The 15,557-nt window shown below is 38.9% G+C and overlaps 1 protein-coding gene across 2 annotated transcripts; it reads left to right on the top strand.

Moving 5' to 3' along the window:
- On the top strand, positions 1-13,213 carry LOC122073607 (FRIGIDA-like protein 3). Of its 2 annotated transcripts, none has more exons than XM_042638204.1 (4): positions 1-233; positions 10,913-11,971; positions 12,180-12,352; positions 12,462-13,213. In XM_042638204.1, exons 2-4 carry the CDS (start codon positions 10,915-10,917, stop codon positions 12,945-12,947), a joined length of 1,716 nt encoding a protein of 571 aa, XP_042494138.1. In that variant the 5' UTR covers positions 1-233; positions 10,913-10,914; the 3' UTR covers positions 12,948-13,213. The 2 variants fall into 2 exon arrangements, with proteins under 2 accessions (XP_042494138.1, XP_042494137.1); XM_042638203.1 differs by having other exon boundaries at positions 10,884-11,971.
- The last annotated feature ends 2,344 nt before the right edge of the window (positions 13,214-15,557 follow it).

The raw sequence follows: 15,557 nt of genomic DNA, 5'->3' as shown, positions 1-15,557 counted from the left end.
TCGTAGTTTGGTTAATGCGAGCCCGAGACAGTTTTGAAACTCACATCTGGACAAGGTCTGCGTCTGGAGTGGAAGATACGAAGTTAGGGTTTCGGGGTTAGAGGAAGATACGAAGCTAGGGTTTCTGGATTTCGCTATTCGCAATAGCATTTAGCATACTGCAGGCTCCCAGCTCTGCTACCTCTGTTCCTCTTGCGGTTTTAAATTCATTTCCATTGTTCGTAACTGCGTAGGTATGCCCCTCTTAACAAATTTTGCTTATTCGTCTTTGCTTCTTGTTGAAATTTTGGTGCTTACGCTATGGCTAATTCTTGGCTTGTATGTGTTTTATCTCCATTCCTTAGTGGATTTTTCCTTATTCCGTTCCCCCACCCCATGTTTCTCTCTATTTTATCTCATGGACTGTGTTTGGTGTCGAAAGAATTGAACGTTGGGTTTGAAAGAAGAGGGCTGCTAACAATTTATTGTCAACATGCTTTTGAGTCTTTAGAATCATGGGACTTTTTCCCGGTTGGGGTATTTGAATCTTTCTTTCTTTCTTTATTCTTTATTTTTTGTTTATTTTTTGTTTATTTTTTGTTTTGGTCTAGAAGAGGAGTTCAGTGGGTAGTGCGGAGAGGCAAAATTAGGGTTGAAATCGTCTGCAATTCCGATCTCGTACAATTCCGTGCAATACCATCTTCAGGGGGTGTCACGTGTATTGATACCAATACAATGGTCCAGATCTGATACAACTAATAAAACATTAAATCAGTGAAGAGGCATTTAAATCAGATCTGGACCATTGCATTGGTATCAATACACGTGTCACCCCCTGAAGGTGGTATTTCACGGAATTGTATGAGATCGGAATTGCAGACGATTTTTTTCCGCAAAATTAAGGTAGAGCGCCGTTGGTAATTTATTTGTCACTTTGAATAAGAGAATGAGGGTGGTTTTCGGGTTAGTAGAAAAGGAAAGAGGGGGGGGGCAGAGAAGCAGTTATTGAAAGGTATTGGTGATGGATACAGAAATGAGGGCGTCATGGTAGAGAATGCTTTTGGTGTTTAATAATTGAAATTAAAGGGAACTAAAACACCAACAAAAGTTATCCTATACTCTAGAAGGATTTATGGCTGGATTCTGAGTATTCAAGTACATGATGTCTCTAAGTCGAGTAGCCACTAGGCATTGCAGTATTGATCAGTGCCTCACTTCGGAAGTGGTATTTAACAAAAGAATGGTGTGTAGCTTATTTCATTTACATCTGCGGGTAACTTATTCCATTCACGCCGTTTGGATTAGGACACGTCTTATGAACTTCTTCACAGCAGTGTATCCTTGATGTGATGTATTTTTGGGAGCACACGATTGCTTGTAGCCAGAACCTCTGTTGGATTTCCTGACTAAGATTCAATTGTGCATGGATTTGCAGCCAGTGGAAAGACAAGAACAGAAACACGGAATGAAAAAAAAAAAAAAAAGAATCCACCCTTTTACAGGATCTTACGTGATTCAGCAACCTTGCCTACAGTGATTGGATGGGGAACCCGCCTTTACCCGAAGAATTCCTGCACCAGTCTTTCCTCTTTCACTCTCTTTCCCTAGAAAAGTGAATCTTCATGCCCTTTACACTCATTTTCCCTTGATTTCTCAAATCCGGGAAGTTTCTCTATCTCATGCATCACAGATGCAGAATTGATGCTGTTGAATCGGGCTGACCCTTCGGGCAATCTCAACCGAGATGAATCCGGTCTGATTGGATATTTGGATTCATTAGGATCTTTAGGATTTTATTTTGTTTTGGGATTAATTGCAATCTTTTAATTTGGGTAGTTAATAGTCAATAGGGAGTTACCAATTTAAGTTTTATTATGTTTCTAATTTCATTAGTTAGAATTTAGGAAGCAAATTAGGAGTTGCTAATTTAATTTTAGATTTTATTAGGCATGTAACCTAAGTAATCAGAGAGATTTTGAATGATGAATCAAATTGAAGGTTTTTAGTGCCGGGTATGGTGCAAGACGTGTGACCCCTTTCCTCCCTATTCTTCTCTTCTTCCATGTAACTCTGAATTCACTCAGGGATTTCTTCCCTTTCTCTACATGCCCTTCATCAATCATCTTAACCTCTCTCTCTTCCTAGTAAGGCATGCCTGTAAACTTACTAGAAGAAACATTATCTTGCTGATTGTATTGGAACCTCATTGGATTTGTGTATCATCCAATGATTGAAAATATAAGACAAGCATATGGGTAAAAGATACATGTGCAAAAGATCCCAAGGTGCATGAAGAAAGGTCAATGTGGGCATTAATTCTGCATGCTTTAAGCTTTAGAATTCTTATTAAGACTTCCTTTTTCCTGCAATGCTTTTATAGACCCTTCCCCCCCCTTTTACCACTTATGTTGTTATTCTATTCTCTACACCATTTTCCTTTTGGGACTTTGTCTTGTTCTAACGGCGCAGAGATTCTCTCATTTGAGTAAGAAAAAAAAAATTATCTCATTAGAAAGTTTGATGGATACAGATTTGAGGGTTTTTTTTTTCATTTGTAGGTCCTTATTCGCTCAAAAGTTTTCAGTGACAGCAATCTCATCGAGTCTTGTAACTGCTGAAAGTCCTCAAATATTGCAAAACTGTAGGAGGCTGTCTTTCCACTAATAATTAACATGGGGGCACACCTGATAACGTGATGAAGTAGTGAGTAGCAGTCTTTTAACAGAAAACTGGTCTATTTTCTTACCTGAAAATGTAATGCCACGGTATGAGGCTGTGGCAGTCTCACGACTCTTACCACTAGTAATTAATATTAGTTAATTTTAGGGAGGGCTGATTATGGGACATGGCTGATAACAGTGTAATTTTTACAACAGTTTTCTGGTTCAGTTTTGATTTTCTACTCTATGTAGGTCTCTCTATATGGAACTGGAATCTATAGTTCTGATAACTAGACCGTACTGGCGGCTAGAAAAGGGGGGGTTTTCTGGTTCGATCCTGATGCAGCTCAACTAAAAAGTGCTAATAATATAAAAATGAAGAAAAATACAAGATGACAAGGGTTAGAGAGGACCACTGAACTCTAGGTCTCTTGGGACCCACTCACTAGAAGAGGACCTCAAACTCACAATAGTGTCACCATGGCACTCCAAAATTCCCAAAAATACAAATTATCATATCAACACACACACACACACACTCGCGCGCAGTTCTATGTTTGGAATGTAGTTGGAAAAAATTTGTTAGAATGTAGTTGGAATATAGCCATTGGAAATGTCTTGCATTTGGAAAAAGAGTCGTTGATTGGGAAAACTATTGAAAGAGAAGGAGAAAGTGGATTGGCATTAAATGCTCATCATCATGCATCATTTCTCCCTGCTCTGAAAGAAATTGTCCTTGAGTTTGAAATGGCAACTGGACTGGTGATTTGTTCATTTTCCATGTTCTACATTGTCTAATGTGCTTCTTGATTGACTTTAGACTTCTTCAGCACAAGAATCGAAACTTGCTCTAATTCCAAATTTATGTAGCTAAAAAAGTGCTAATAAGATTGAAAATGAAAGAAGTATTGGATAACAATGTCAGAGAGGACCACTTAACTCTAGGTCTCTTGGGACTCATCAACCCCAGAGGAGGACTCACCCACCACAATAGGACCTCAAACTCACAATGGGGTCACCATAGCACACCCACTAGTTCCAAAAATACAAATTATCAACTATATCTCCTCAAACCAAAGGATATATATATATATATATATATATATAGAGCCTTGGGAAAAATCCGTTGAAATATAGCCATTGGAAAAGATCTCTTGAAATGTATCTGTTTGAATATTGCCATGGGAAACGTCTTGTAAAGAGTGCATTTGAAAGAAGAGTTTTTGCTTGAGAAAGGTGTTGGAAGAGGAGGAGAAAGTGGAGTGGCATTAAATGCTCATCATCACGATCAGTTAGGTCTGGATATAGAACCATGCTGCTGAAAAACTAGAATCAAATGGAAACTGTCTGGTTTCTGAAACAATTTATGAAAACTGTCCGGTTCGGTTATTCAGTTTTCTTATTCTTTATTTTTAAATATATTTTTTCATAATTTACTTTTTTTTTTTTTTTCCAGAACTGCTGTTTGATTGGTCAAAAAGGTTGAACTCCATATGTGCTTTCAGTTCAACCCCTGGTCTGATTTTAAAAACTATTCTGGAAACTGCTTAGCTTCATCTTGCCTCATGCTGGAGGTTGTCTTTGACATTGCTACTTTGATATTCATAGCAGATGCAAACAGAAATGTGTGAACCCAAGAAGCCTACTCTTTGGAAACCTTGTTCATTTGTAGATTGCTACTAAGAGCTGCTGACCTAACATGAACCAAGTAGACATGGGTGTGACAATAGATAAATGTTAGTGTACGAAGGATTTTCTAGGCTGCGCTTAGCTCATACACACATTTGGATAGATTGTTGAGTATCAGTCAACCCATTTATCCCTATTTAAATATGAGAATTTGCCAATGCAAATAATTGTGATGTAGCCATGTAAGATGCACCTCGAAAAACAAAACTGAATTTCAAAATTTCACGCATGTCAAAACCGTTAGGTATGCACTAATGTTTATTGAATCAAATATATCAATATGGCCAAATAAAAGGTTCATTATTTTGGTTGAAATAAAGAAATGTGTCAAGCAAAACATGAAGGGAATTTTATTTAGAAAATAGGCATGCAATTATTAGGCTATGTTCAGAGGGAGGATCTTATTGCACTGTATCAATCAACCCATCAATTGAGTACGTGAGCAAACACCTTACGTCAATTTTTAGGTGGGTGTTGTTCACCCAAGCAACTTTGTAGGGGTGATGATGTGGCTCCATCTTTAACTCGAGCTTGTGAATGGCTTATTCAAAGATGTAGGTACAACTATCATTGTCAATTACCATAGTGCATAGACTATCGTAGCATCTTTTTTTGTTTAAAAAATACTTTTGCGATGCCAATCATCCTTGTCATATACCTTGTGTGTTTCGAAAAGTGAACGTAGAACATAACTGTGTTGCTGCTCTCTTATGCAAATACATTTGCTTTTGACTGGTTGGACCAGCATAATCGGCTTTGAAAGCCAAGAGCCAAGAAGAACTGGTCTAATCCAGGGTTTTGGTCCAACAAGGATTGAAAGTAGTAGTTTATTATTTGAAGTCTTCTATTTCCAAGTAGTAGCAGACGTAGGACTGTTAGTACGAGTTAGAGCAGATTTGAAGGTGAACAAAAAATTGGTTGAGCTCTACGTGAGTGTGTTTGAGTGCTTCTCTCCCTTTCCCCTTGCTACTCTGATTTTCTTCCTAGGCTTTTATCTCTTTCTTAACCGGCCCTCCCATCACTATCATTGTCGTTGACCTCACTAGATTTATGCTCATGAATACAACTTAAAGTATTTCTTGTTCCTCATTGCTTTTCAGAAGGAATAGCCATGAGTTCTTCCTTATCAGTGAAAGCAACTAGACAATATGCCCTCGACTTTGAAGGAGGTTTCTTAGAACCACATAGAGGTGAAGAAAAAAGACCATATAGTCGTGAAGATACAACAGATTTGCTATCCTGTGGTGCTGGAGGAGGTTGCTTGCTGGTACTGTTACCTTTAGAGAAGGTATTTGGAAAGTTTCTCCGATTGTAAGGCCTATTCAGATTGTCCTCTACCTGATACGCTACATGTACGGCGCCCTCTATTGTGGGCAATCTACTAGAGGCCAATGAAGCACTAATATGAGATGCTAACTGTTTCGAAACTGTGCTACCAAATTCTCTTCGTCCCACTAAAAATCAGATCAAGTGGTCAAGTAATAAAATTTGGCCACATATTCTTTAATGGTTGTACCATCTTGTCCATCTTGTCTCAGTTGTGAAACTTGAGATGCGTGCACCACTTGTAGTCGCTTGGTAGAAATAATCGGTTTATGGCCTCTCACATCTCATCCCAAGTGTTTATAATGTCAATGGAAGCCTATAGGGATGTCATGATGGTCTAGATAGAATTAATTGTGGAGTTGAGGCTGTGAACATTAGATCTCAGTGAGTGGTTGGAATTCTCTGAGGAAGTAACCCGTTGTGTAAGATGACCAACGACTGCATCATTTTCTTCTTATAAGAGTTATATCATTGAATGACCTCACTATTGGCCACGATGGTTAGTATTGGCCACGTTATGAGGGTGAACCTAGTGAGGTCAACAACAATGGTAGTGATGGAGAGCAGCAACACTCCTACATTCTTCATCCACTTTTGGCTACACACAAGGTATTTGACATGGGTGATTGGCATCACAACAATATTTTTTAGGCCAGAGTATGATATGACGGTAGTCTATGGAGTATTCTATTGGTGGTTGTTTGATATAGTGCAATGTAATGTCCTATCTTTGAAGGTTTTTCACGTCCTCCTTGGATGACTGTGGTTAATTGATAAGAGGAACAGAATTGTGGTAATGAGAACACTTATTCCTTCAACCATTGTGGACTTGAGATGAAGCTTCTTCTTGCTAAGGTCCTTTTGACAATTAAGCTTAAGCAGACAATGTAGGCCTTATTCAGCTAAAAAAGGCTAAAGACAAGCACGATTATGTGACCCAAGAAATCAGGTTGATCAGGTTTTGGGAAAGGATGGTAAGGAGGATTCTATTCTTTTTAGCTCATTTCTTCTCCAACGAGTTTATTTAGATGGCATCCTTGGTCTTTATCCAAACTTAATGAAGGTGGGTTTTTTTCACAGGAGGAGAGTTGATGTATGGCTGGACCAATATGAATGGATGTGGTGGCCCAAATTGAGGGGAGACGGACTAAAACTAGTTTTTTGGTCCAAAGGGGGTTGGTAGAGATTTATTTCTATATTTTAGGACCAAATGTTGCGACTTGGTTGTCAAGCGGTTGAAACAACCTCTTGACATTCTCGGGGTAAGGCTCTGTAGTTCTTGCCCCCCGGACTTCGCACATGCCAAAGCCTCATGCACTAGGTACGCCATTTTTAATCTTTTAGGAATGAGTTTTCCTAAGCCACAGTGAATGGGAATCCATACCATGGCGTCTTTAGATGCTAACAAGGGGCATATGGAGGGTATTTTGGGAAGGTATTAAAATCCTGTAGGGGTTTGTGAACCCTAGGATGGAGTGGTGAACCTCACCTGATGGTGAAGGAAAACGTTATCCTATCTTTTATTTTGGTAGGAAATAGCCATGGAAGAAGTTGTGTTTCTTAGATTGCGTTATTTTCTATAATAGAGTAAGGCCCTCTTTGGTATCATTTTTCTTTTTGATTTTTACCTATTTAACAAAAATCATTGATGAAAACCATTTTTTATCAAAACATAAAAATGGTTTGGTAAATTCTTGACAAATATGGTTTTTTGTGAGAAATAGTTTGGTATCTCTATGTGCAAAATGGTTTTTTGAAGAAATGGGTGAAGAGATTCCCTTCACCCATCTTCCTTATAACTCTCTTTCTTCACTTTGGACTGAAGAAGAGGGGGGAAGGGCTTAGATTTCTAATTACAAAACAAATGACTACTTTACCCTCCATATTGGGATTTTAAGCACGTGCTCATTAAAATGCAGTGCAAAAATAACTAAAAATCAATTGTGGCCAAAACACAAATAATTCTTGATCTCTTTTTTGTTTTATGTTTTATCATTTTTTTTTAAAATAGAAACAAGCTCCGTAAATGATACCGAATGCAGCCAAAACCATTTTGTGGACAAAAATAAAAGGGAAAAATGATACCAAAGAGGGCTAAGTTTCTTTATCTTGAGTTTTTTCTTATTCAGTGGGCAAGCCTTGGCGCAATGGTCAAGTCACGCTATTGCAACCTATTGGTTGCGGGTTTGAAACTTGGAAACAACTTCTTCTGTGAAGCAGGTGGTAAGGTTGCTTACATTTGCCCCTCCCAGACCCTGCAACAAAGGGAGCATCATGTAGAAACGCAACCCTAAAACGATGCAGAAGATAATGGAAAAACAAAACAAACAATGCACACGGATTTTACGAGGTTCGGCAAGGTTGCCTACGTCCCCGGTGAGATGAGATCCTGCTTCACTATCAATGGAGAATAGGGTTACAACGCTCGTCCTCACACCTCTCAGTATTGCTTGCATTACAGAGAAAGAAACATTCGCTACAAATATATAGCGAAAAAACCCTAATCCGAAAAGTACACAATTGCCATCAAATAAAAAATTCGAGCGGGTTATGCACCAGTACTCCCTGGATTAAATTGCACCAATACTCCTTGGATTAAACTGCGACGGAATACAAGACATCATACACCAACACATCATTCATTAGGATGCTCTTTTTTTATTGTTTTCTTATTTAATAGTTTTTAAGGCGCTAATGCGGTCTAGAGATGGTAAGGTAGTGCTCCGTCTTATGTGAAGTGGCGCATTATGGTTTTTTTTTAAACACATTTTAAAATTACTTGATGGAGATTCCAAATATAGATTTTTTATTGGTAGGTGTATGGTTTTGTTAACACTTAAGATGTATGGGATCAGCTTTACTCCGTCAAAAATAACCAAAACAAACAAAAGAAAAACATGATTCACAAACAGGGTTTGGATTTTGTCAAGGGTTTTAAGAAAGAGCTTTGAGAAGGAATCAAGGAACAAGGAAGAACCACTGATCCAGGCGACCATTTTGGTCCTACAGTAGTGAGCTTGCTCCTGCAGCAGTGAGCTTTATTCATTCTTCTTTGACAACAGTAGAAATATAATGGATGACTTTAGGGCTTAGGCACTCATTTTGGCATCATAGAGGTAAGTATAATAAATACTTGTATTTTTTGTCCTCTTTTCTTTATATTTATAATTTAGTTTCATAATTATGTATTTATATTATATGTTAATATGTTATGATGATTAATGATTGATGAAGATGAACTTAGTTTATTCCTAGTTATGATGATTGATGATTGATGATTGATGATTGATGATTGATAATTGATGAATATCTTACATTGGTATGAATATGAACCTTTAATATTTATTTACCATATGAGTAATAGGATTCAACTAGGATTTGAGCCAAATAGATTGGTTTTATCAAAAAATTACACAGGAATGCTTTAGCCGATAAGGCGACACTTTATGCTCGCCTTATAGCTAAGGCGCTCCGAAAGACCCTCGAACGCCTGCGTCGCCTTACTGCTTTAAAAACTAAATAAATAATGTAACCCATTGATGGAAGGAATATACAGGAATATTTAATGAGTTTTGGGTTATGTGTACTTCATTGGTTGAGGTGTGGTGCGACTGTGGTTCTTCTGTTCTCCTCTCTTTCCTTTCTCCATCAAATCTGATCCATCTTTCTCCATTTCCTTTCATTTTTTTTTTCCTCCCTTGCTATTACTCTGCCTTACATTCTTTTCCTTCTCTTCTTCTTCTTTCATTCTGCTCTAATGGTACTACAGTCCCACAAAGATGGGTACTGATCTCATCTGAGCTTTCCACTTTCAGCTCAAACTTTGGGTGATCTACAGCTATAACCTTAGCCCCTATCGTCGTCCCTGTTGAGAGATTTCTTTTCAGAGAACAACTAAAACCTGCAAACTCCACTGGCTTCAGTTTCAGAAGTCTGTAACTCAATTACCACTTGATTCCTGGGATTTGTTGTGATTTGGGTCATCCGAATTGTGTTTTTTGGAATCCTGGATTGCGTTATTACTGCATCAGAATGGGTTATCATTCCAGTTTCCATATGAACCTACTATACATGTGTTTTATTTTTTTTTATGGTAAGTCGACAACTTGACCTCATTCAATAACCTTATTGATCGTGTTTGGAGGTTTTCTTTTGTTTCATTTCATAGGAAGTTCTTAGGTGTAGGGGGCCAAATCTTTAGCTGAAACTGACAAGACTTTGTTACTTCAGTATTCTATTCAATGTTTGAAAATATTTTCTCCTTTTCCAAGGAGAGTGATATTTAGATGGATGGTGTTGTCCAAGCATATTTTCATGAAAAATTGAATTCCGTTGCGGTGTGTAACTTAAGGAGGGATTGGATCTGTAATACATAAGAGCAGATTTTTTGTGTTATGGATTGGTAGTAGCATAGGATGATGCATTTGGTAGCATCTTTTAATTTCCAACGAGGTCTTGTATCCTCCAGTTGTTAATTTATAATTTAAACTCCATCCTGTTACATCGTTTTGTCCTAAAAAGAACCTAGCTCTCCTTGTACAAAAGCAAGGAAATAAGGAATAGGACCTTGTCCTTGTCTTCACTCTCCAGTGCCCAACTTGAAGTTTTTTGTTACCTTAGCTGCTTGGGGAATAGGTAGTTACATTAAATCATTAATGCACCAAAGTGAGACTGATCTAAGTTTGGTAGCTTCTGAATTGTTCCGTATACATTTAAAGCTCCTATTTGCTTCTAATGTACCCAAGTTAATTTCTGTCTAGGATTATATTTGATTTGTTCCAACGTTCCAACTATGGAGTAAGCTTCTGTATTTAATTGAATACTTGAAAATTGGTATTCAACAAGTCCTCCGATTTCTTCCTTTTTCTTGTGAATAATCGAGATGAGTGGATTCTTTACCATGAAATAAGAATTCACCGAGATATGTATCTTACTGACCAGTCCTTTTGTTGACTTTTGAGCCGTGTTCTGAATACCCACCTTTAATTTTGATGAGGTCAATGCTATATTAGTGCTTTTCAGGGAAGCTTCAGCCAGTCCAGGGGTGTTGGATGGGCTTAGATGTGGTGGGCCATGTTTAGTTTATAGCAAACAAACTAATTGTCTACTGATTATCCTTTTCCCTTTCATTTTATGCTTCATTTATCGTTTCCAGTATGTTTGGAGACATCTTGTATGTGCTTGTTTGGCAATATGAGGCTAGTTTTCTTATTGTAATCTATTATGTAGAGCCTGTAATCATCTCCATCCTTGCATAGCCATGGCGGATGCAGAGCCAGTTTTGGGCGTTGAGTCAACAACTGCTATGGTAGAACAGCTTGGGAAGGCATTTGTTGAATTCGAATCTTACAAGGATTCTCCTGAGGACACGGTTCAGTGGAAGGAAATTGAAGAATATTTCTGCAACTTTGAGGGATTGTTAAAGAAGAGATCTGATGAGTTAGAAGAAAAGGAGAAGGAATTTGAGGAGAAGCAATCTCAAACTCGCACATTGCTTGCAGAGAGAGAAGCAGTTGTTGCTGCTAAAGAACAAGCTTTATTGGATCAAGTTCAGGAGATAAAAGATGCTGCTGCTGCTGCCATTGCAGAGGCACGAGAGAAATACAAGCCCCCATCTCCAGAGGCAGTAGATGTTGAGGACAACACAGAAAACAAGGTAAGCAGCTCATTTGATGGTGATACCAATTCTCCCCTCCCTGATTTGGAGGAGAAATCCCCTCATAGATCAGGGGAAAATGCTGATGGCGTGGCTGTTGAAGTGAAGCCCTGTCCAGAGCTGACGCAATTTTGCGAACAGATGGATGCAAAAGGGCTTCTGACTTTTGTTATGGAGAACCGAAAAAATCTTGCCGCCACACGTGAGGAACTTTCTGTTGCATTGAGAAGTGCAACTGAACCAGCCCATTTGGTGCTGGATTCTCTGGAGGGGTTTTACCCTCCTGATGAAACTACCCTTGAAAGTAACAAGAAGGATGCAGCCCTTCAGGGCATGCGCAGATCATGTGTTATGTTGTTGGAAGCCGTGGCCCCCTTGTTGGCGGGGGTCGAGCCTGGTGCTGATCACCCTCTGAGCCCTGAAATCAAGCAGCAAGCCAAGGCAATTGCTGATAACTGGAAGCCTAAGTTGGCTGGTGTGGACGTTGATGCTGCCAATGGAAATTCATTGGAAGCAGAGGCATTTCTGCAGCTCCTCGCAACTTTTAGGATTGCTTCGGAGTTTGATGATGAAGAACTTTGCAAGCTTGTTCTTGCTGTTGCTCGTCGCAGGCAGGCACCTGAGCTCTGCCGATCTCTTGGGTTAACACACAAAATGCCAGGTTGGTGTTCTGTTAAACTGACCATAATGGTGTCTGGAGACCTTACCATTTTTCTGTAGGCTATACCATTGGCTGGGCGCCTTGCAGGGCATTACATAGATTTGTTTCAGAAAGCTAGGAGAGAGAAGCAAGGATCAAATGGGTAGAGCCCCGCTGAGTCTATGATTATGTTGAGTGTCTAATTATCCAGGGTTTCACTCCTTTGCAGGTGTTATTGAATCACTGGTCAGCAGTGGAAGGCAAATTGATGCTGTCCACCTTAGTCAAGCATTCCAGCTTTCTGAGAGCTTTCCTCCTGTGCCCCTTTTAAAGACATACTTGAAGGACTTGAGGAGGAACTCACAAGGAAACGGCGGTTCAGGAGGTGCTGCTGGTCCTCAGGTGCTTATCAATATTCTAGCAAGTAGAACAAAAGAGAATCCACCGTTTTTTAATACCCCCTCCCCCCCTGTGAAATTATTTACGAGAACTTCTTTTACTTTGTATTCAGATTGATGTAAATGCCCAGGAGCTTGGTGCATTAAGAGCTGTCATCAGGTGTGTTGAGGAGTACAAGCTTGAAGCTGAATATCCACTGGATCCACTTCAGAAACGAGTGGCTCAACTGGAGAAATCAAAGGCGGACAAGAAAAGGATGGGAGATATGGCAAAGCATCAACAGCCAAAGAGGGCTCGAGCGAATGGAGGGTACTTTGGGCGCCGTATGCCTGTTGCTGCTGTGAATAGGCAGCCTCCAGTTTTCAATGGGAGGGGAGCCTATATGGGTGTCTCGGAAAGGTATCCTCAAGCGGGTCCAACTGCTTATGATTATCAAGCTCCTAGCCAGGGAGCTTACACGCAGCAGCCAAATGCACAGAGGCCATACTATTACCCCCAAGATGAGAGGGCTACAGCAAGCACATTCAATGCTGCGCCATCAAATTATGGGGCTTATATGGGCAGTGGGATGCAGTCCTCACAGCAAACGTACATGTAAGCCGGAGTCTCAAATACATTAGGAAAACCTTTTATCATTAGGATGCAATGCGCACAAAGAAATCTAAAACGGTTCCCTGGAGAGGGTGTTGTAACCACATAATCCTTTTGAAAGGTGGGAGCGCATTCTATTTCTCGTTTAAATCTTAGGTTGGAGAGGACATTTGGGCCTCTAGTAGATTCTCTTGCACATTCCCTTGCTGCAACTTTTTTACTTTGTTGAGGTTGTCACAAATGTTTTCTATGACATTGATCTGGTTTTTGCTAGATGTCATTGTTTTGGTTTGATCTTTTGTGGCAACTATATGCTTTATGCCTGAATGAATTATAAGTCTATGACCCTGTCAATCTTTTCACTGACAATGGCATTGAAGCGTTCTTAGCCCGAGGAAAGATAGTGGGGTATGAACTCTGTTTTTCATGATCGCAGGCGTGACGTATCTGTTTGGCCAATGCCAATGAAAGACATTAGAACATTAGGGTTTAAGAGGTGATTGAATTGACATAGCACAAGACTCCCAGGCATGCACGAAGTTGATTCATGCAATTGATAAAGAGAGATGCATGTTTGGTAAGACCTGATCTGGGCAAAAGGTATATTAGAAAATGAAAATGTGATGATACTGTTTCTACAGTAAATAGCATTTCTGGCCACGTATAGTCTTGTAGCTATTATTGTGTTAGTGTGAGACAATTTTCGAGTTTCTTGTGGGGTCAGTGCAGTTAGGGAAACTTCATTAGATTGGATGGAAGGTGGCGGGTTGACCTACGGAAGGCGGTGATCCCATTAGTAGGATCTTTCCTGACATTGTTAAAGGTTTCTTATGGAATTGCTCTGGAAAACTGATTTCTCACATGTTTAGCAAACTGTCTTTCAATGTACATGATTTCTGTTGGGGAACAAGAAGTCATTTAAGAATGTTCAATGTGATTACAGCAGTAAAATCCTTTGTGGGTATCGTTAAGAAGAAGACATTGATAGGAGCAGTTAAGAGTTCCCTTCGTAGCACTTGCTTGGAAGGAACAGCAGGTGTTTGGAAGTTTCTCTGGATTTCATCTTTTCTTTTGAAGTTTGGACAATCTGTGACCATGGGGTGTCAAATGCAAGTTCTAATTAATTTTGCTGAAATTTCATGGTTGCTGCCTTCTTGGAAGGTTCATGGCTTGAAAATGGATCAACTGAGCAGGCTGTGTTGTCAAAGAGTTGTTTTTAATGACTCATATATTTTTTTCTGGTGAAAGCTTTTGATTTGAGTGGAAGGCAAATGCAAAGCAGTTCTCTTTTCTTTATTTTTGTTTTTAGGGTTAAGTTTTCCTGATGTGATGGTAGTGATGCTATGATTGCATTCTGGGTTCAATCGTATAACTTGGTACTCCTAGGTTGTTTATGGTAATTTCCTTCTCCAGTCCAATTAGGGGTCACGGTGTGGATGAAGAGATTCTCTCTTCACCATTGGTGGAGAGGAATTAACTTTTTAGTTTAGGTCCGTTTGTTTAGAGAGAAATATGGAATGGAAAATTTTGACAAATTGGTTTGTCCTGTAGGTTGGATGAAAGACACAAATGGAAAGTGAGAGGAAAAGTAAACTTTTTGTTCCATGAATAATGCAAATGTTTGGTTGGTTTAATGAGAAGCGGGAGAGGGAATGGAGGGAGTAATTTTTTTCTTAAAATCAAAGGAGGAGTGTTGTGGAGCACATAAAGTAACCTTTTCTATTTCTCACCACTCTACAGGCAAAAAAAAAAAAAATTTGTTTGATAATTTTTCCATCCTAATTAATCAAACATCATATCTTTTTTTGAGAATAAAAAAAAAAGTAAATATTACTTTTCCATTTCATAATTGTGTCAAATGGGGTAGGTTGGCAGGGGGCAAGTAACTCATCTCATGCCAAAAGAATCAAGTAAGTTCTTAGCACCCTCAAATAGAGGGTTCAGGATTCTCTATATAATTTCACTTACTAGTCTTGAAGATCCTTAATGTAGAAGAATCATTATACACTACAATACTTGGTCCTTGAAGGCTTATGAGATTAGAGAGACATGTTTGGGTCCTCCCGGTTCAGGGTTTCAAGAATCGGGATCGGATTGATCAATTTTGATTAGATTTGCCAAAGCTGAGCTGGTTCGGGCCATTTTGGCTCCTCAGATCCTCATATTGAAAAACCCTAAAAAGGCATTGAAACACCATTCCATGACCGATTTCATATCGATCTAGGCCGATTCCAATTTAGATCCCAATTCCATGTTTTTAAACCTTGTCCTGGTTTAGATCAAATCACTTTGATCTATTTTGAAAAATCCCAAGTCACTTTGAAACACCTTAGATTTGAATATGTAGTTGGTCCATGTCCAATTCCCAATTCTGTTTTTTTAAACTTTATCCTGGTTAGACTAGCTTTTCTTTTTTATTTTACTATAATAGGGAATTGATGCTGACCATAAGGTGAAACTGGATCAGACTGAAATTGACGTGATTAGACTAGAACTATGACTTTTTATTACAATAAAAAGTCAAAAAGTCATAGTATCTCTCTTGTATTCAAATAATTTTATATAAGGTTAAGGGAATCAACTCTCTTACCCTTCATTTTTTCTATATATTTATAAA

Source organism: Macadamia integrifolia, chromosome 3 (assembly GCF_013358625.1).
Source record: "Macadamia integrifolia cultivar HAES 741 chromosome 3, SCU_Mint_v3, whole genome shotgun sequence".
Lineage (NCBI taxonomy): Eukaryota > Viridiplantae > Streptophyta > Magnoliopsida > Proteales > Proteaceae > Macadamia > Macadamia integrifolia.
This window is presented reverse-complemented; position numbering and strand designations above follow the sequence as displayed.